The sequence below is a fragment of the Telopea speciosissima genome, chromosome 4 (assembly GCF_018873765.1).
Source record: "Telopea speciosissima isolate NSW1024214 ecotype Mountain lineage chromosome 4, Tspe_v1, whole genome shotgun sequence".
Taxonomy (NCBI): domain Eukaryota; kingdom Viridiplantae; phylum Streptophyta; class Magnoliopsida; order Proteales; family Proteaceae; genus Telopea; species Telopea speciosissima.
This window is the reverse complement of record NC_057919.1, coordinates 51058563-51081411: the sequence shown is the minus strand read 5'-3', so window position 1 is coordinate 51081411 and position 22849 is coordinate 51058563. Positions and strand designations below refer to the sequence as shown.

General features: G+C 39.7%; 1 protein-coding gene across 1 annotated transcript; it reads left to right on the top strand.

The window, feature by feature from the left end:
* Nucleotides 1-11888: 11888 nt before the first annotated feature.
* Nucleotides 11889-16005, top strand: LOC122659381 (secreted RxLR effector protein 161-like). Its single transcript, XM_043854493.1, has 2 exons — nucleotides 11889-12249; nucleotides 15815-16005. Exons 1-2 carry the CDS (start codon nucleotides 11889-11891, stop codon nucleotides 16003-16005), a joined length of 552 nt encoding a protein of 183 aa, XP_043710428.1.
* The last annotated feature ends 6844 nt before the right edge of the window (nucleotides 16006-22849 follow it).

The window sequence follows — 22849 nt, the reverse complement described above, 5'->3', positions numbered from 1 at the left end:
GGTCGGAGATCTCGTCGCCGCCTCCCGATTAATGGCTTGGGATGTTTTTCCCAACATTCTAGGACCCATGGGACCCACAAAATCCAAATATCTGCGTAAGGATCGGCTTAATGCATAAACAGATAAAATTCTATAAAAAGACAAAAACTAGGAAGTTGTATTGGGTTGGATCATAAAATAGTAAATTATTTAAATCTTAAGTATTAGATAACTGACATCTATTCAGCTTACTATTCAGATGCATAAACCGCCCTATAATTAGTTAATATAAAAATCAACCCAAACTTATCTAATAAGACATTCCATACTATTCTAATTAATTAAAAAATAATTAACCTCTATCTACACCTACACCAAACCGACTTATGATTTAACGTAGTAAAGGAAATTAAAAATCTAATCTAATAACTAAATCATTCACTTGCAATGTTTCCCACCCGTATGAATTAAACAGAGAAAGAGAGAAAAGAAGAAGAAGAAGAGTGCCGGATTAAATTGGATTTGCTAACCTAAGGTAATAATCCTCACCTCCTCATTTTCTCTCTAACCTAATCATAGTGAACCCTACCAAACCCATGCCGATCTTCAAAGTATTGGAATGAACCATGTTCTATTCAATTCCTGTAACTTATGAAATTGGGTTTTAATTTTTGAAATTAGAACCTAAAACCCACATATATATAAACCCTAACCCTAAGCTAACCTTAATACTAACCTATCGAATTAAAATACTTGATTCATGTTCAGCCATATAGAGCAGTTTTAATGAAAGACTTATTCATGAAATTACCCTCATAGCTGTTCCCACCTTCAAAACCCCGATTTTTCCATGCAAATTGATCATACCATCGTTCCAATTCATGGTAATGATCACGCGAACAATATCCATGATCAATTGAACGAGGATTCAGCCCAAAACCTCATTAAAGATACTGTTTTCTGCATTTTTGGGGCTGCTGTCCATCTCTGGTCGATGTCCTAGTCGACTGGGTCAACAACCAGAGAATGCTACTTCAGTTTTTAAAACACTGTCATCTCAGGTTGGTGTCCCAGTTGACTGGTTCATCAACCAGAGAACAACTGTTTCAGTTTTTAAAACACTGCCATCTCAGGTTGATGTCCCAGTTGACTGCCTCATCAACCTGAGATGCCGTTCACTCGTGAACACGTCCTAGACCTTACCTAACCCTACCATGAGGTAACCCTAGGACTCCACACGAGTTCTTGACGCTTTCTAACACCGGATATGGTTAAGCATTCGTAGGACTTTACCGTTCGCTCGTCAAATTGCGCCGACCACCGACACGGAACATAACCCAACATCTCTATCTCAATCATCACAAGGTAAGTGGGATAGGCTTTGATTGTTTTAGGAATGTATGATTTCATTCTTGGATATAATTGTCATTATTTAATTGCATATTTAAATTCCAATTTTATATGTGATAATTATTGTTTCCGTTATTTGTGATTTATGAACGTGAACAATGTACTGTGAAATATGCTTTATGAATATTTGTGTTAGAATAGACGTCGTAGTCGGCTTGGAAACTAGTGATATGGTGTGCCGTAGTATGGGATGCGGGAGTACTGTACACCTCGTACAGTGCCATTTAGATGCACATGGCTAGGGATGTCAATTCCTTAATGCTACAACCCTTACCAACAGGGGTTCAGGTGTTGGTGATCATAGCCCCTTGTCCCGAGAAGTACATGCCGGGGCGGGGTCCAGGCTATGATTATCGGGGTCTACCCATGGGAAGGTATACCGTACCAACAACCGATGTGGGCCCCATACAACAATTGAGATACGGCTCAGGGAAATGGAAAGGAATTGAGATCGTTACCCGAGTTGTTGGCGCGGCATTGACCTAGTGACTTAGGCATTGCTTATTAAATGAAAATTAGGTTTAAAATTAATTCATGCATTTTAAGATTCATGCTTCTATGTGTGTGGTCTATCTTTACTTGTTGGGATCAGTGGAGCTCACCCCTGTGGAATTTTTCTCTTTTAGATGATCCTGCAGGTATATGTTGCAATGCCGGGGAGGGTGATTTCGAGCCAGAGGTTTGTGGTGGTGATCCATATGCTGATATGGACGGAGAGGGGTGTGACCCCTATTACTTAGACGATCCGAGTGTGTATGCTGAATAGGGACTGATAATGTAGACCAACTTTCTGTTTCTTTTTGTTCTTTCCTTACATTCTTTTGATGGATGGAAATCCATTATAAATACTAGGTAGGTTACTTTTCCTTTTAGGGAATGTACATAAAATGTAACCGAATGTAAGGAGTTTTAAGTGGACTAGAGGACTAGAACTTTATGTAAATAGTATAACTTGTGCGCACTCTGACTAAGTTAATTTGCAAATATTTTAAACTTTTGGTTGCTTGTGACTTGTACTTACTGCATCTGGATCCTGGAGGTGTCTGAGTACCTCGGGTAATGAATAGCCCAGCCCCCCTGTGAAGTGAAGAAACCGAAACTGTATAGTATAGTCGTTGACGCACCTCTGGATGATCAGTCTCCCAGTAATAGTCCCAGTAGTGATCGGTCCAATTGTCTGGCGGAAGCTCGTTGTTGCGCTTAGGTTACGCTTTCCTACTACCAAACAAGACTACGAAAGAATGGATGCTGCTGATTTACAACCAGCCTTTGGTCTCTCCGCTTTCGATGGATGTAAAACTGAGTCTCATTGCCAAACCTTGCCAAGACGGCGAGGGGCATCAAACTTCGAGCTCCCTGAAAATCCTTAGTCAGTCAGTCAGAGTCTAGTCCTATTGCCTAGCAGAAGCCTGTTGCGCATGATTCTTTCTTTCTCCGTTCAATCATTCTCCACACTTTTTCTAGGAAAAACAAGAACCTCTTTGTGTCCGTCCCGTTGATGAGAGGATTTTCCCTGGCTATCACCCATGAAGTTAGATCTCTAACCAGTGAAGAGTAGCACAGTAACAGGTCACCTATCTGGTGTACATTATTCAACACTCCCCCTCAAGTTGGAGCAAATATGTCAATCATGCCCAACTTGACTAAATTTGGATTAAATAGCTTTCCAGACAATCCCTTGATGAAAATACCAGCAATCTGATCAGTAGACTTCACAAAGGGAACACAAATCACCCCCTCTTCTAATTTTTCCTTGATGAAATGCCTATCCACTTCAACATGCTTGGTGCGATCATGTTGTACCGGATTATGTGCAATACTGATTGCAGCCTTGTTGTCATAGTACAACATCATAGGAAGATAAATAGGAATACCAAGGTCTTGTAGCAAGCCTTTCAGCCAAAGTAACTCAATGCCTTGTGCCATAGCACAAAATTCTGCTTCAGCACTAGAACGAGCCACCACATTCTGCTTCTTGCTACGCCAAGTGACAAGATTGCCACCAATAAAAGAATAATACCCAGAGATAGACTTGCGATCTGTAGAAGCAGCCCAATCAGCATCAGTATACACCTCTATCCATAGGTGACCATGAGGAGATAGGAGGATCCCTTTGCCAGGAGTTGACTTCAAGTAGTGAAGAATGCGAAGAATAGCCTCCATATGAGAAGAGTAGGGATCGTGCATAAACTAACTCACAGTACTCACAGCAACAGCAATGTCAGGACGTGTGTGTGAGAGATAAATCAACTTTCCCACTAGTCTTTGGTACCGGCCTTTATCAACAGGTTCACCCTCCTTTTCTTTAAGATGAACATTAGCATCCATAGGAGTATCTGAAGGGTGACATCCTAACAAACCGGTTTCAGCCAATAAATCCAGGACATACTTCCTTTGAGAGAGAAATATGCCTTTAGAAGATCTGGCAACCTCAATCTCAAGAAAGTACCGTAGCTTTCCTAGATCTTTAATCTCAAACTCCTGCCCAAGAAAGATCTTCAAATGGTTGATCTCATCACCATCATTACCAATAACAACAATGTCATCAACGTAGACTATAAGAACAGTGAGTTTTCAACCAACCCTCTTGATGAAGAGAGTGTGATCAGTATTACTCTGCTTATAGCCTACAGAAACCATGACCTTGTGAAACCTGCTAAACCAAGCTCGAGGCGATTACTTCAGCCCATAAAGTGCACGCTTCAATTTACACACTTTACCTTTATTACTATCACAAGAAAACCCTGGTGGAGTATCCATATACACCTCCTCACCAAGTTCTCCATTGAGGAAGGCATTCTTCACATCTAGCTGTTAAAGATCCCATCCAAGATTGACTGCACAAGATAGCAAAACTCGAACCGTATTCCGCTTTGTAACAGGAGCAAAGATCTCCTGATAATCAATTCCATATGTTTGAGTAAAGCCCTTTGCAACCAGGCGTGCCTTGTATCGATCCATAGTCCCATCAACCTTCTGTTTGACCACGAACACCCATTTACATCCCACTAGTTTTTTCTCTGGAGGAAGAGCTACAAGATCCCAAGTATTATTTTTTTTCAATGCTCTCATTTCCTCCAACATTGCTGCCTTCCAGTTTCCATTTGCATAAGCTTCCTGCCAATTTTTAGGAATGGAAATAGAAGAAAGAGAGGACACAAATGCACGAAAGGATGGATAAAGAGAACTATAAGAAACAAAGCGAGAAATGGGATGCTGAGTGCAAGTCCTAGTACCTTTGCGATAAGCAATAGGTAGGTCGGAGGAAGAAGTCTTACCAGGAGGAGGATCTGGATCCTGAGTTAGCAATTGGATAGGTATTGGTGCAACAGTGGATTGAAGCTGCCCTTTTTTGGAACATCCTTTTTATAGGTGATAATGATGGAGTTGTCAATTCTCTTCTGAAATTCACCAATAGTTCTCTGGACTGGAGTTAGCTCCCCCCTGAATAGGAACATCACCATCATTATTTTCCATGATCTCCCCCTGTAATGGATTCCCTTGAGATGAAGGGGTAGGAGCCAAAGGAGACTGGGCAGCAACCAAAGGGGGCTGGGCTGCATCTAAAGGATATAAAAGAGTAGGAAACTCAAGAGGAGGAACCACATCTTCACTAGAACTCTCCCCCTGAAGAGGTGGTAAAGAATAATATGGAAGGTTTTCATGAAAAATGACATCTATACTGACCAGAGTACGACGGGAAGGAGGATGGTAACACTTATAACCCTTCTGGGTTGGAGAATAACCCAAAAAAATACAACGTAACCCATGGGGTTCAAGTTTGCTAGGAGCTTTGGTATCTCTAGCATAACACACACAACCAAACACCTTGGGAGAAACCACAAAGGAAGAATTCCCAAGTAAAATCTCAGCCGGACTACAGGAGTCAAGAACTCGAGAAGGGAACCACTTGCAAGGTTTGATTGCATGGAGCCAATCAAATAAGACATGAGTATACCATTATTGGAGATCCACCTATTCAGAAGAGGACCAAGTGCAGTTGGCATAGCAGTAGTACCATCAATATGTCCAGTAAGCCCAAGGCCAGCGGCAAAGTATGTCGAGCGAGACCAGATCAGATAATTGCTCCCATCCAGTTTGATAGGATTAGGGAGGTCACAGTTATCATTCCTACCAAACCCATCAGTAGCAAAAGTGCCAATAGAGACTTCAAAGTCATCCATAATGCAGCAAAGAAACCCAAATCGCAGAGAAGGGCTGGTGTAATGAGAAACCCAGTAAGCATTTCAAGAGAAGGGCTAGGAATTGGTGGAGAGACCTATGTAATGGTGATAATAATTGTCCCCAAAAATCAGCAGCAACAGATAGGCCAAACCCCTAGATCGATTTTATCAGGGTTTTGAAAAAAACCCCTGTTTTTGGTGAGATCGATATAGGGGGGAATGGTGCCAAAACCTTAATGGATGGAGCTGAAACTGAGATCGAGTGTGCCTGTAGGAGTGGAGAATCACCCTTCCAAAAACCAGCTTCAACAGAAACCAGCAACACAAGGATCGATATTTTTCGGGTTTTGGAAAAAACCAGAATTGTGAAAAAAATCGATCAAGGAGGAGGGATAGAAGCTTGCGCAATAATCTTCTGCAGTTCTTGCACTTCAAAAAGGTGAATCGAGTCCTTTTACTGTAGAGAGGATCAATCCAAAAAACTTGAAGGCTGCAAATATCGCAGATAGGGAGCAATCTTCTATCGAGCAGAATTTTTGTTTTTATATCATGAATGAGGTAATGGAGGGCAGCATCTGGATCTTTAGATCACCTCATCAGTGCTGCCCTTTTGGGAGAATGAAGAACAAAAGGAGAGAGCGGAGGGAAGAAATCGAGAATGAAAGAGAGAGGAAGGAGAAATCGAGACTAAAAGAGAAGGGAGGGCCCTAATTTGAAACCTGCTCTAATGCCATGTTAACAGATCTAAATTAGAGAATATTGCTTGAATGATCAATGTGATCAAACAAGCCTTGTATTCATAATAAGAGAGATTACAGCCTAATGTCCAAAATACCCCTAGTTTAGCCAACTTAACTAGGAGGTACATAAACATAAAATTACAACTGTAAAATGACCAGAATACCCCCACGGTATTCTGGTGTACATTATTCAACACCTACCATTAAGAATCTGCTATCCCTGGGTTTGGAATTTCAGATTTGGTTATTCATTGATTATGATTAATCCAACCATTAGATCACTACTATATTCAGCGGATCACCTATTCTAACCGTTTGTGAGTATTGGTTAAAGTTTGACCTTCATCAGAGAGGGTTGATTTTTTTACCTTACTATTGATTTTTCTGATTTGGGTTTTACTTGGAATCTTGTCAAGAGGGGTGTGTGACCTGAACCTAGGGTTCATCCTACCTACCCCCACCCCCCATCAATTTGGTATCAGAGCTATGGCTACTCCAAGTTTTAACCCTATAAATTCAAGAGAAGATAAAGTTTCCATGCGTTAATTGGCTGATATGATTGAGAATCTGTCTATGGAGCAACATCTGAACAATGTGTCACAACGTGTTGATACATTGTCCTCACAACAGTCCACTCCAAAAAACAACATTGGTTTTCCTGCCATAGAGAACTATTACACCGGACTACCGGAGGCACCACCGGGTTCGTTTGAGGATCACATGAGAACATACTTTGATAACATTGGTTTTCCCCTAGCCGATCTGAATTACAAAAGGTGAAGCTATAGTTGAAGGAGTATAATGGGAAGCTTGATCCACAGGTGTTCCTTGACTGGGTAAATGCGATTGATGACTACTTCGACTGTTATGACATGTCAGAAGCTAGAAAAATCAAGTTAGACAAGACTAAACTTGTTAGACCAGCCAAAGAGTGGTCGAGATTATAAGAGCACAGGAATCGAGATAGAGACACGCCCATTACTACTTGGGATGATATGAAAGTTGATCTAAAGGGCAAGTACCTCCCATTGTCCTTTGTGATCCGTCTGCATGATGAGCTGAATACACTACGGCAGGGTACATTATCTGTGTCCGAATACACAGATAAGTATGATGGCCTATTGTTACGGGCTCACGGCTAGGAGTGGAAGAAGATGACATACAACTAATATCTAGGTACAAACTTAGGCTACGACAAGAGGTCAGAAAAACCATGGGAACAACTACTGTCTATGATCTTCAAGACTGTTAACAGAGGGCATTAGAGGCAGAAGATATACTGAAAATTCTCATTAGACCTTATGGAAGTCAAATCGGGGAATATAGGAGACCACCAGCTATTATTCGGCCACCTCCATTTACAAGTAGATCGAACAACACTCCATCGTTTGTTGAGAAAGGAAAAACTCCTATGAATGCAAACAACGAGACAAAGTGTTATCACTGCAACAAATGTGGACACTTTGCCAAATTCTTTCCACAGAAGGCATGGAGCACAAATGTTGTTGTTGCTACCCTTGAGACTGAGGAAGGTGTTGAAATTAATAACGGACTTCCCCTTGAGGATGATACTAAAGACCAACCATCAGATGAGTATGACAATGAGATACCAATTTATGAGGTTAATGTGGTTACTCGTATTCCGGTTGCTAAAAGCCTAAAACACAGGGAGAAGACTGAAGACACAATTGTATATTCTACAATAGAATGGCCATTGGATCCAAGGTAGTGCAAGTGATGGTGGACTGCAGAAGTTATGTGAATGTAGTTTCACATCTCTTTACCCAGAGAATAAATCTTGGAAAAGAGAAATATTCACAGCACTATATAGTTTCTGTCCTCAATGGAACACCTTAGAAGTCAACCAAAAGTGTCCAGTTCCACTAAAGCTGGGTTCCTACAATGAAGAAGTATGGTGTGCTGTTATTCTGATGCAGTTGACATACGTATTTCTTGGTAGGCCATAGCTCTACAACAATGATGTGACGATTAGAGCCAAAACAAATCAGTGAACTTTCACATTTAAGGGTAAACGTATTGTGTTGAACTCTGTAAATGTCCCAGCAGAGAAGAGAAAACATGATGTTAAAGCCAACACCAAGCCAGTAAAGTAAGAAAGAAAACTTAAAATTAGGAGAATCTAGTGCAACTAAGCTATTAGCACTACCGCAGCGAGAGTTCTTACAAACCAGCAAAGAGACTGGCCTTGTCTTGGCCTTGGTCACAAAGGAAGTTACCCCTACCATGAACTAACTTTGCAAAACCCATTAGGGAACTGTTATCTGATTTTGCAGATTTAGTACCAAAGGAACTTCCAGATGAGCTACCCCCGATGTGAGACATCCAACATGCCATTGATCTCATACCGGGGTCAGTGCTACAAACTTACCCGCCTATCGTTCAGAGATGAAATAACAAGTGGACGAGTTGCTGAAAAAGGGTTTCATACAAGAGAGCATGAGCCCATGCATCATACCAGCCCTCCTCACACCAAAGTAGGTGTTGGAGTTGTTAGAAGTGATAGGATAAGGGTAGTTTGGGAACTAGCCTTTTGTCTAGTTGCCCATTGTGTATTTTCTATTTTTTACCTTTCTTATCTTTTACCTCCATAGGGAGGTGTATGTAATATTCTTTTTTTCTATTAATGAATAAATATAGGGGGCAAGCAGTTGGGCTTCTTTAAATCTTCTAGGGGGGTGCGGCAGGGAGACCCCCTGTCTTCAGCCCTATTTATCTTGGCAGAGGAGGTCCTTAGCAGGGGTTTGAAAGGTTTATTTGTTGATGGTATGGCAGCCTACTACAGACTTCCAAGGGGATGCCCAGGAGTCTCACATAGTCTCTTTGCAGATGACACCATTATTTTTTCCAGAGGATTGAAGCGCTCTCTTAAGCAGATTATGGGCTTCAGTACTAGGTATGAAGGGTTCTCTAGACAGCTGGTTAATAGGCAGAAAAGCTGTTATGTTCTGGGCGAAAAAGCTTCGTTGGCTACAGCACACATGGTGGGGGTGGTTACTGGCTTCCCCAGGAAATCCCTCCCTATTACTTATCTGGGAGCCCCGCTATACTCGGGAAGATTGAGGATCAATCTTTTTGATGGACTGGTAGGGAAGATCAGAAGTAGAGTGGCAGGGTGGAAGGGTAGGTTGCTGTCCTCTGGAGGTCGCATTACGCTCTTGAGGCATGTGCTCTCCTCTATGCCAATTCATGTCTTGGCCACCTTGGATCCACCGAAAGCGGTCCTACGCAGTCTGAACAAGATCTTTGCTGATTTTCTCTGGGGCAGCTCTGAATGGGGCAACCGCAGGCACTGGGTAAACTGGAAGAAGGTTTGTAGGCCTCTGGCGGAAGGGGGTCTAGGGGTTCGATGGCTGCAGGATGTGGGTCTTTCACTCAGGTTGAAAGGGTTTTGGAAGGTTTTATCAAAGCAAACACTGTGGAGTGGATTTTTCAGGGCCAAGTACTTCAAAAACATGCACGTCACTTTGGCTGGGCGGGTTGGGACTGGTTCTAAATCTTGGCGCCGCACCTTGGAGTTCAGGGGATTTGTTTTGGAGAGGTCTAGATGGCTGCTTGGGGTAGGTAAGTCTATTTCTGGCTGGATAACTGGGTGGGGGTTGGACCTCTAATAGACTTCGTGGATAATGGCTTGCTTGTGGGTCTGAATCTGAGGGTCAAAGATGCGGTCGATGGTGTTGGGGCATGGAAGGAGGAAATCCTAAGCCTCATCGATTCAGAGGCAGTTAGGGAGAGCATCAGGTCAGGGGATTTTGCGCTCTCAAATAGGGAAGATTTGTTGATATGGACTCCAGAGTGTGATGGCCGCTTCTCCTCTAGATCTGCATGGGACGAAGTCCGGCATAGGGACCCTGATAGTTCCTTTTCGAAGTGGATCTGGAATCAGGCAGTGCCCCTGAAGGTGGGGTTTTTTTCTTGGTAGCTCCTCTTGGGTAAGATCCCCACTGACGATGCCCTCATGGCCCTTGGCATTCCCTTGGCATCTAGATGCAATTGTTGCGGACAGCCAAGGAGGGAAACTACGGATCACTGCTTGGGCGCTGGCGGTACAGTAATGAAGGTTTGGAAGTATTTTTCAAGGCTCCTGGACATCCCTTTCTTGCCCTCTCAAGATATCAGAAGCCGAGTTTTGCTGTGGCAGGGTACAGGTAGTTGCAATAACCTAAGTGCCTACATCGTTGGTATTTTGCCATCTTTGATTGTTTGGGAACTCTGGAAGGAAAGAAACAACAGACGGCATGAGGAGAGGCGACGTAGTGCAGCCTCCATCATTGAGCGTATCAAGGGATGGGTAAGAGAGATTCAGCTTCCAACCAAGATTGGCAAGATGGAATCCCCTAGGTATCCTCCAGCGTAAAACACTTCAGGGTTTGGGGTTGTGCTGTGTATGTACGCAAGCAACAAACAGATAGTAAGTTAGAGCCACGTTCTTTTAGATGCTTATTCTTGGGATACCCAAAAGGCACAATAGGTTACAATTTATATGACCTCGCAAATCAGAAAGTCATTGTTAGTAAGCATGTTAGTTTTATTGAATAAGATTTGATTGCCAAGAGAAGCGACCCTGTTGTTATAGAAGAGATGTCTTCTATACCTGAAATGCCTAATCCATCAATTGAACCAACTATCGACCCCATCGAACCTAATATAGTTCAGAAGCCGCGACATAGTGGGAGGACCATAAGACCACCCACAAGTTATACACTTCTCACTGAAGAAGCTAAGACCGTAGAAGAATTCTACATGGTTACCACTGAATCGGATATCAATCCGTATACATATAAACAAGCCCTTCAAGATGTAGATGCACCCAAATGGGAGGAAGCCATGCGCTCTGAAATTGACTCAATCTATTCCAATAATGTCTGGACTCTGGAGGATCCACCAGAAGGCATAAAGCCCATTGGATGTAAGTGGATCTTCAAGAGGAAGAGAGGCATAGATGGTAAGGTTGAGAGATTCAAGCAAGACTAGTAGCAAAAGGTTATACTCAACAAGAAGGTATCGACTATGAGGAGACCTATTCGCCAGTAGCTATGATGAAATCCATCAGGATTTTGTTGGCAATAGCCGCACACTATAATTATGAAATCTGGCAGATGGATGTGCAAACTGCATTTCTAAATAGATTTCTTGATGAAGAAATCTACATGCAACAGCCAAAGGGGTTCACTTCAAAAGGTGAAGAGAACAAAGTGTGCAAGTTGTTGAGATCCATTTATGGACTCAAGCAAGCTTCCAGGAGTTGGAACATCCATTTTGATCAAGCAGTCAAATCGTTTGGCTTTGAACAGAACATGGATGAACCTTGCGTTTACAAGAAGTTCAGTGGGAGTGCGGTTTGTTTTCTCGTACTGTACGTAGATGATATTTTACTAATTGGGAACGATGTTGGGTTTCTTTCATCGTAAAGGTGTGGTTGTCCACCACTTTTTTGATAAAGTACTTGGGTAAAGCTAGCTATATCCTTGGGATCAAGCTTATCAGAGATCGCCAGAAAAGGATGCTAGGCTTGTCACAATCCACATACATAGAAAAGATACCGGCAAGGTTTAACATGAAAAATTCCAAGAAAGGAAATGTTCCTTTCCGTCATGGAATTTCACTTTCTAAATCTCAATGCCCCAAGACTCCAGAAGACATTGAAGAGATGAGGAGAGTTCCCTATGCCTCTGCAGTGGGAAGTCTGATGTACGCTATGTTGTGTACAAGGCCAGATATCTGCTATGTTGTAGGGATAGTGAGTCGGTTTCAATCCAATCTAGGAAAAGAGCATTGGACTACGATCAAGAATATTCTCAAGTATTTGAGAAAGACCAAAGATTGTTTTCTAGTGTATGAAAGTGATGAGTTGTTAGTAGTTGGATATACGGAATCAGATTTCCAAACTGACAAGGATGATAGAAAGTCTACATCCGGTATGGTTTACCTTATGGGTGGTGAAGCGATTGTGTGGAGAAGCTCCAAATAGAAATCTACAGCCAATTCTACTACCGAGACAGAGTACCTAGTAGCTGGTGATGCAGCCAAGGATGGTGTTTGGCTCAAGAAGTTTCTTACCGACTTGGAGGTTGTTTCAGAGTTAGTCAAGAACCCCATACCTTTATTGTGTGATAACACGGGGGCGATTGTACAGTCTAAAGAGCCTAGGGCTCATCAGAGGAACAAACATGTGCAGCAGAAGTATCACCTAATTATAGAGATAATCCAATAAGGTAATGTAGCTATTTCCAAAGTTGGCACTGCTGACGGTGTGTCAGATACGATGACAAAAGGATTAGCTCCTATAGTGTTTCAAAAACATATTGAGAGCTTAGGTGTAACTTTTGTTGGTAATTGGCTTTGATGTACAAGTGGGAGATTATTGGAAATGTGTATCCATCAAACCCGAATTATTAAATTATTGAATTTAATTTTGGCATTTTTTTTATTTGGGCTTATAAGAATGTTCCATAGGTCTTTACCTAAAACTAGTCTGAACTAGGAATGGGATTGGACATCCCGTTTATATGGTTTCTATATCGCATGTCATGAGAAATGGTGATTTCAGTGCATGGATGTGGGTACACGTCGAGAACGTGTATAGATAAGAATCTGGTATGCATATCTTATGTATTGCTACTAGTTGTGTGTGTGATATACTTACCCGCCACTCGATGGCCCTTTGGCTTGAGAGATTTTATTTGTTGCAGTGTGGCATTACGGATTTTGGTAAACCAATGGTTGATATCCAATCGAACTATAAACCGGTATACTGGATTCGTGATCCCGCATTGTAAACAAAGAGGATTCTCAACATGGAATCCACTACCTGTACGTGGGGAATATCCAAGAGAGAGAAAGTGATTGGTCAGAACTAAACTTGGATCCAGTGTTTATTCGAAGTGTTTTATTAATTTATTTTTAATATAAAATTACTATATAAATTATATTGAGAATTGATTTCGAAGTTTTTCGGTCGTCCGATCGTAATCACATATTCTCTCGATCAACGTACATGATGAATTGGGGATAAACAGCATTAAAGTACATATCCTATAATTCATTATAGGATATTAGGAAAGTGGAAGGGCTTATGTGCAATAAAAGAGTTTATTGGACACATGGCATTATATGGGAGAATAAAATATATATGGTTGAATATCTTTTTATGTTATGAGAATATCTCATGAACCATAATTTAGAAAGATTGTATCCCTTTTGAGATTCTATGTCTTCACTTTAGTAGCAAATTGGAGTTGCAAAAATTGAAAGATTCACAAAACACCAAAATAGAAGATTGAGCCAAGGCCAAGATGGAAGGAGATTACTTGAGACCCAAGGATCTCCAAAACTATAAAAGAGGAAGAGGGAGGAGCCTCCCACATTTTTTGGCAGTGCTCTCTTTTCCTCCCACGACTTCTCTCTCACCCCTCTCTTGGAGTAGTGTGTGTGAGACTTGAGTTAGAGAACTCAAGAGGCTTTGGTGATTTTTGTGTTCTTCTAAAAGGTTGTAAGGATTGATCAAGCTTCAAAGTGTTGACCAATTTTTCAATCTCCAAGTTTACACAAGTTGGAAGACCTATTATCTATAGGAGGAGTTTCACTTGCGACTCTAAGGTAACCATGAATGTTATTCTGAAATTATTTCTTCTCTATTCTTGATCATGAACTACAAGTATTGACCCGATCCATATTCCACAGCGCAACAGGTTTATTCCCAACATGAATTGCAATTTTCATGGTTTTCAGTAGACAATATGCTGTGGTAGATCTCTCTCTCTCTCTCTCTCTCTCTCTCTCTCTCTCTCTCTCTCTCTCTCTCTCTCTCTCATGTTGAGCCTCTTTGTAATCATTAAGAATTTTAGTCTTTGTATCATACTATCATGGTTATCATTGATAAGTTATGAAGTTCCATTTTTATGAGTAGCTTGCTTCCTATTCTTCTTAGTATTTTGTTCCAGATCCTATAATGGAAGAAAATACTGCAATTCAATTGTGAGGAAGTTGATAAAACATTATATTAGAATCTGAACATGAATCAAATAATGATCTAAGTTAATGTAATGAAATAGTATTAGTTTTCTTATTCCCCTCACCATTTCCATGCTAATGCAATATTAGACCTGCTGTATCTAGTTACTAATGATCTAAGTTAATGTAATGAAATAATCTCTAATCATAGAGCTAGGATTGAGGGCCTCAGGTGTAGGGCAGGTAGGAATAATTATACCCTTTAATATGAAAAGATTCTGCTTTTCATTAATGCTTGGCTTTCAATATGTGTAGTACTATGCAAATGTTTGACATCATTTGGAGGTGTGCTTAGGTGTAGGGGCAGCAAGGGATGGGGCTGGGTGTGTGTGCAGGTGTAGGGCTGCAAGGGGTGAGGGTGTGTGTGCTCAGGTGTATGGGGCAGCAAGGGATGGGGTTGTGTGTGCGCTCAGGTGTTGGGTAGCATGGGGTGGGGTGTGTGTGCTCAAGTGTAGAGCAGCAAGGAATTGGGCTGTGTGTGTGTGTTCAGGTGTAGGACAACATGGGGTGGGGTGTGTGTGCTCAGGAAAGATAGCAAAATTCCTTCTGTTAACTTTTTTTTTTTTTTTTTCCACTGTATTGAAGTTAGGTCCTAGTAATGACTAAAGAAGAAGTAATTGTATGAATTGTGTATAAAATCTATAGAGTTTCTTCTTCATTTTCATTTCTTTTAACTTAGATCCTTACTATTAGACAAGAAATACATTTAGAAAGAAAATATCACACAAGCTATGTGGAAATCCATGAAATTAGATTGGGGTTGGAATAAGGAGTAAAACAAAGAACATTTTATAACAAGAAACAACTCAAAATTTTCACAGTATAAGAACAAGAAATGTACATTCCATGTCTTTCTTTGGCTATGACCACATGTACTCTATGTTCAATGGGGTTGTACAGTGTAACAAGATGTGATGGTCAAAGTGTACAATACATGTTGTGTTTCAAGCATTTAGATTCAAATAATTCTATACTGTACCTCACATTCTGATTTCTTCAGCATTTGTACAGCTAGGAAACCTGGACCAGCTAGCCTATTGCAAAACAGGGTTGGCTTGGGGATCAAAGTCACCACAAGTCCATAATTCCTCTATATTGCCCTGGGAAACTAGTAATCAGTACAGTTCATGAAAATGGATCTTTAATATGGATATGAGGGGAGTGTTAAATTTGGGTCCCAGATTCAAACATGGAATATCCATCTAGTAATGTTTAGAATCTATTAAGACTTGCCCGTGGAAAACTTTGGATTGTCATAGGTAGTTCATGTGAGAGAGGACTCCACAATCATCTCATGGAAAGAAATCCTTTTCAACTAAACCTAAAGTAGTGTTGCTTTCAAGGAATTGCAGTTTTCCCCCCAATTTACTGAATGACTATTTGGCTGAATTATGTGATACTATGTTCATTATTTAAATACATTTTGTCCTAATTTAGTTTTGTTCTCCTCGTGTTCCTACACATGTTTAGATTATTGCAGGAGTATACAATATTGGGTGATAATGGAATTCAATGATTTCGCGGATCCATACAATGCTTTTATTGATGGGAAAAATGAAACTGGGTCAAGTAATGTATTAAATGATGAGTATTTTATTGATAGTGAAAATACAGTAAATGCAGTGGGTCATGATGTTAGTAGAGATGATGATGATGACTGAAATAATTCAGAAGGAGAAGATGGTGGTGAGGAACAAGATGTGGATTTGAGTTTAGATAGGGAAGAGAATCTCCCAGTAATGATTACCAATGTTAATGACTTGGAACCTACTATTGGCATGGTATTTCCGACTGATGATGAGGCATATTGACATTATAACAGTTATGCCAAGGAGATAGGGTTTTCTATTCAGAAATACAGGGTGGATCGGTCAAAGTTAGATAAACACGTAGTTGCAAGATACTATATTTGTTCAAATCAGGGTGAGAAAATAAAAGACAAATAGAGAAAGGTGGATTACCAGCAACGTGTGACAAAGAAAACTCAGTGTGGGGCTGTATTGAAGATCAAGAGTAGTAATGGGGTGTGAGTGGTGGATAAATTTGAAAAGGAGCACAACCATATAATGGTGAACAGGAATGAGTCTTTCAGATTTAGATCACATCAGAAAAGGCATAAACGTACAGTTGATCTTGTACAACGACTGCATAAGTGTGGCATAAGACAAGCACATATAATGAGAGTTGTAAAAGATTTTGCTGGTGGTGAGAAGTTTGCTGGTATTAATGATGAATTTTGTATGACTATACTTAGGGCAAATCGAAGAAATTGCATAGGGGTAGACTGTCAACAAACAATTAACTATTTGGAGAGTAAAATGGCATCAGATGCAGGGTTTTTTATGATGTTCGTGTCAATGAAGACCACCAATTGATTGGAGTTTTTTGGGTTGATAGTAGAGAACGGGAACAATACAAGACTTTTGGTGATATAATTGTCTTTGATACGACATATAAAAAAATATATATATATAAGTTCCCATTGCTCCTTTTACAGGTGTGAATCACCACATGCAGTGTACGTTTTTTGGTTGTGGACTAATAGCTGATGAGACAAAGGAATCATTTATATGGCTATTTAGGACATGGTTTCGAGCGATGGAAAATATACAGCCTAAAGCAATATTTACAGATCAAGACTCAGGAATAATGAGAGCAATCAAGCTGGTGTTTCCATTGACTGTGCATCGGCTATGTGGATGGCATCTGGAGAAACATAGGATACAACACATGAGAGCACTGTACAAGTAATATCCTGATTTGAACGCAGTTTATAGGAGTTGTATTTATGGCTCTAATACACCATTGAATTTGAGGAGCGTTGGGAGAGCATGGTAAACAGATTTAATTTATAAGATCATCGATGGCTAAAAAAGCAGTTTAGGATACGTCAACATTGGGTGCCTTGTTACTTTCGTAACACCTTTTTTGCTGGAATGAGTATGACACAGAGGGGAGAGTCAATGAATATGTGTTTTAAGGGCTTTTTCACATCAGCAACATCTCTTAATGGATTTGTTACTCAATTTGAAGAGGCTGTGAACAGACGAAGAGAAAAAGAAGCCAAGGAAGATGCTATCTGCATCACCACATCCCCTTCTTGTGCTACAGGTCACAGAATTGAGCAATAAGCCGCTAATGTTTATACTAATAAGGTGTTCAAGTTTTTCTCTGAAGAGTAGTTTACTTGTTTTGGTGTTCAAGCAAATCAATGTGATGATGAAATTATAGAGAAGAGGTATAAGGTCTTTCATTTGGATGGGGTTCGAGAGAATGATGTCCAATATGTATTGGATAATTATCAGAATGATATCACAATTTGTGGATGTAACTTGTTCAATAAAAAATGTATACAGTGCCGACATATACTTAAGATATATGTGATAACAGACAAATCCCACATTTTAGATAGGTATATCATGCATAGGTGGACCAAAGCGGCCCAATTTAGTAACACCCCATCTAGAACTTTGTCAGGGTCATCTCAAGGACAGTCACAACAACCAATATGGCTTTTACAAGATTTTGCCAATAAATTTGCAAGAGAAGGATCTCTTTCTGAAGAGCGGTCTGATGCTGCTTTAAAAATATTGAATGAAGGATTAGTGCAGGTCCAGAGATTGCAAGTAAATGTGCCTAGTTCCAGTTGTAATCCGGAACCTTCAGCTGTAGTCCAACGAAGAGTAAATCAACCCTTACGTAGATCGATAACAAGGGGGAGACCGAATTTACAACGTATGATTGCTGGCATTGAAACAGTCACTAACCGAAGAGGTTACCATTGTTCTTCTTTTGGCGGTACAGGCCACAACATTCAAAATTGTCCTATGGTAATTCTTTTCCTTGTCTTGTTATATCTATATTGTAAGTTCTATTTATATTTATTAGTTTCTTATAAGTCTTATTGTTAGGTTAACACATTGGGGATTACGGGCGATCATACACAAGTCAGCAATTTTTCTTCGCAAATAGAGACCTTGGGGGTTAATACGCAATGTAGTAACCTATCCTTGCAAATAAAGAGAGCACGGGATAATACACAAGGCAGAAATCGATCAGAGCAAATAGATTTGAATGGTAAAACATTTAGGTTATATTAAGACATGTTCTGAATATTTTGGTAACACAACACCTCTTTATTCACTAAACCCTTGTTTGTCATGCAGAACTTACTACTCTTTTGTAACAGTTTTGTCATTCAACCAATTTTGGTTAGGATAAGGGTGGGTCGTACTCCAAATTTTGTAAGTTATATTTGGTTTTGGTTCATTGCAGTTGTACTTTTCTTATAATTTTTTTAATTTTATATAGTGATATTTCTGCATTTATATATGTTTGTTAATACTGTTTTGTCGGTGAAATGCTATTGGATTGGACAAACCCTAGCTGATGTAGATCTCAATCCCTTGTTGTAATACCCTTGTGCTGTTACTATTACTGGAATACTACAAGTACTGGAGTTGCCATTTACAGGCTTAAACTACACCCACAGCCAAGGATGTTGCTACTGCTGTCTTCCTCATTTGAGTGCATGCTGATGTTGTTCTTGGAATTGGATTTTTGTTCCCTTGCAAGACAGCTTATTGCTGCATTCTCCACAAGTAAGGAATATGCAGTCATACCAGGAAGGCACGAATTTCAATTTTGCCTGCACATGTTTCTATCTGACATAAGATAGTTAGATTTTAATATCCATGGGAATAATCAAATGATAGTTTTTAGAGTTGTTCTTGGAATTGAATTTTGTGTGCCTTAATAATTACTGTGCCTATTTATCTCCACCAGGTTTTTATGGGGCAAGTGGATTCAAAAAGCTGGTTTGAGGTAGCTGATAATACCACGAGGAGTAATGGATTTTTGGTTTTTTGTCATTTAAAGCCCCAATCCCCTATTACAAAGACATACTTTAGGCTTTCAGTGTAGTGGTTGGTTGATAAATTCATATTTATCTTTGATAGAAGTTGCACATGTAAGAAACATACACCAGTCCCCTCTTTTCCTCAAGAGAATAAGGAATGTATATACTGGTGGATTGTTGTCTTGTCATGACATAGGAGGGTTGTATAAGCAATGTGATAGAAATACAGTTTTAGGGTATGAACTATAAAAATGTCTTTGTTGGCTCTATTTACTATATCACTTTAATTTTTGGTAGGTCTCTTATTAAATTTCTTGTCCATCTTATTGGATTCTTGTCTTTCTATTTTTCGATTGTCCTAATTTCTCAACTTTTATTTTTGAAGTATGTCAAAGCATGATTATAATCAAACTTGGTACATGATTAAAAGAGTGCCCAGTTGAAAAGGCTAAAAACCCTTGGCCAATTAATTGAAGTTAAATACATGGTTTATCATGTCAAGGGGGGGTTTCAGTGTCAAGGAATGAACCAAGACGAGTTCTAGGCCTCCAAGGGTGATCCTTTTTCCTTGATAATGAGATAAATCCCAAAAATAAAAAATTTCTGTTTGTAGAAAAAACCATAAAATTCGACGTTGAAAAGACTCAGTTTGACATTCAAAGCATAAACTTCAACATCGAAAGAGTGTCATAGGAATGAGATTTCATATTAGGCTACAACTTTAATGTCAAACAAAGTTTGGTGTCTATCATTATGTGTGCCCGACAAAATCAACATAGAATGTCGTTTTGCTTAACGTGCCTTATCGTGTACTCTGTCCACCTCAAGATTTTTTGTGGCATAGGAACATGGATCTGGCTCTCCTCCAGCCGTGGCTAGAGCTCTTAACAAAGACATTTTTACTTTGTCCTCTTAACAAAAACATTTTTACAGTTCATAAAGACAAAAGGAAGGCTAGGGATGAAGTTATTGGGTTATTAGGTTTGAGGGTCTATGGTTGATTGGTTATTGGGTTATTGGGTTTATTGAGTTTATTGGGTTTATTGGGTTATTGGATTATTTGATTATTAGGTTATTTGGTTATTGGGTTATTGGGTTATTTGTTTTATAGTTTATTGGGTTATTGGGTTTATTGGGTTTGATGGTTTATTGGGTTTGAGAGTCTATGGTTGATTGAGTTATTAGATTATCTGGTTTATTGAGTTATTGGGTTTATTGGGTTATTGGGTTATTAGGTTATTGGGTTCTTGGGTTTATTGGGTTTGATGGTTTATTGGGTTAATTGGATTTATTGGGTTATTGGATTAATGGGTTTATGGTTTATGGTTTATTGGGTTTATTGGGTTATTGGTCGTTATTCATTAAGACAAATGGAAGGCCAATGATAGAGAACCAGACCCCACTTTTGTTAAATATTGGTGGCTTAGATCATACCCCATGCTTGCAAATTTTGTCTTTTCTGAACTCACAACAAATTTTATCTTTTCTGAACTCACAAAAGAAGAAAGAAAAAAAGAGAGAGAGAGGACTTCAAGCCTTCAACCTTCAAAGTTCAAACACTACAAACTCCAAAGTATTTTATCACTATTCATTCAAGCATAGAAAACCATAGCAATAAACCCCATATTTATAAACAATCTTAATTACACATTTTTTCAACACATATTTCAGACTTCCCATCCTCCAATACATAATGATATTAACTCATGTCCACTTAAGCCAAAAACTATTTACAACCAAAAGAGAAAGGAACATCCGATTGACTCGGATATATCATACATGAGTCTATATCATAATGATTTAAGATGACCATAAATACAAACCTTTTACCCAAAATAAAAAAAAAAAGACTAAAAAACTGTCCAAAAATCAATGTAGAAACAAAAAAAAAATACTAAATCCACACTGATTCATTGCAAAAAAAATGCCACAAAAAAACATGAAACATTCTTCAATCTGTCTCTTCCTCTTCCTCATCACCTGTTGGATCATACTCTTCTTCAGGATCCTCTTCTACATCTTCTTCTGAATCTTCCTTTGGATGTTCTTCTTCTTTTGGATCTTCCTCTGGATCTTTTTCTGGATCTTCTTCTTCGTCATACTCTTCTTCAAAAACATTCTCTTTCACATCTTCTTCATCATCTGATGACAAGACAATGCAAGTGTCTGGTATGTTGTCTACCAGGATTGGATCATCAAAAGTACCACCACCATAGGCTGGTGGTGCTGGTGGTGGAACTGCTGGAGCTAGTGGCGGACCTGCTGCAGCTGCTGGACCTGGTGGAGAAGGTGGAGAAGGTGGAGCTGTTGATGGAACTGGTGGGGCAGGTGGAACTGGTGGAGCTGCTGGAGAAGGTGGAAATGCTGGTGGAACTGGTGGGGCAAGTGGAGCTGTTGGACTAAGTGGTGCAGGTGGAGCAGGTAGAGCTGCTGCTGCAGGTGGAGCAGGTGTAGCAGGTGGAGCTGGTAGAGCTGGTAGAGCTCTATAAGCTGCCAAAGCAAGACGACACAGCTCTCTCTGCTTTTCAATGCGCCATCTCCTTAAAGTTGTAATAAACACAAGATTATGTGCTTTTCTTTTACTCAGCCTAAAGCGAGTGGGGGCAAGGTTTTTTCCTCAGAATGTGTAACCTTAGTCTTGCCATCGTAAGCAAACACAGGAACAATACTATGATTCAAGCAGGGAGAGTTCATAGGTGTTAGTATGACAGACAAAAAATAATAAACTCTTTAAATGGTGGGAGAAATAATCCACAACTAACACATAAACAACTAGCATAAGTAATGGAAACAAGATTACTGTAGAAATGGAAACCTATACACAATGCAGAAAACAAAACGAAACAAACAAACAAAGCAATCAAACAAACAATGCAAGGATCTACATGGTTCAGCCCTTTCGAGGCCGCCCACTGTGAAAGGGGTATTATTGGTATTATTATGCATTACCTATGTATTTTCCATTTCCCATTTACTTATTTCAGCATTATAGGTGTCATTAGAATCAGATGGTTTTTCAGTAGAACCCGTTACATGGCCCAATCTGCCTCTACCAAGTAGGAAATTTTGCATTATAGAGGATCAATAGGAGTAGTTGTTCCCATTCACCCGAATACTAATGGTCTGATTTTTGTCATCCAAAGCAGCCATAATTTCAATAAAAATAAGAGCAATGTAGAAATAGGACAGCTATCAAGAGGCAAAAACTATATCTTCATCACAATTACAATTTCTGTAGTACTGTAACTTCAACAATAGGCCAGTAATGAAGAAGCTAAAAATAGGTTTCAGAGGAATAAGATAAAAAACCAAGCTGCTTATGACAATAGGAGATGATGTTTTGAATGGAAAGTGGAAAAGAAGAAACCAATAGATGCTTTATAATTGACTGTTTGCAATAAATTAAAGAGCCCAAGCCTCTGTTGCTTCTGTAATGCTTTGTAGGTTTAGAGTTTGATCAAAAGAGAAAGAAGAAAAAGTTATAGAGATACAAAGAGAAAGAAGCGAAGTTGCATAGCAGCACAATACATATCTTAATCAACAAGTTTTAAAAAACTTGCAGAGATACAAAGAGAAAGAAGAGAAGTTGTAGAGCAACACAATACATATCTTAATCAACAAGTTTTGGAAAAGTTGCAGAGATACAA

Bases quoted from the DNA above. Each gene is read 5' to 3' on its own strand.
- LOC122659381 (XM_043854493.1), top strand. From the start codon at position 11,889: ATGAAAAATTCCAAGAAAGGAAATGTTCCTTTCCGTCATGGAATTTCA. The intron at 12,250-15,814 runs GTATGGTTTACC...ACACATGTTTAG, and splicing joins TGATAGAAAGTCTACATCCG to ATTATTGCAGGAGTATACAA.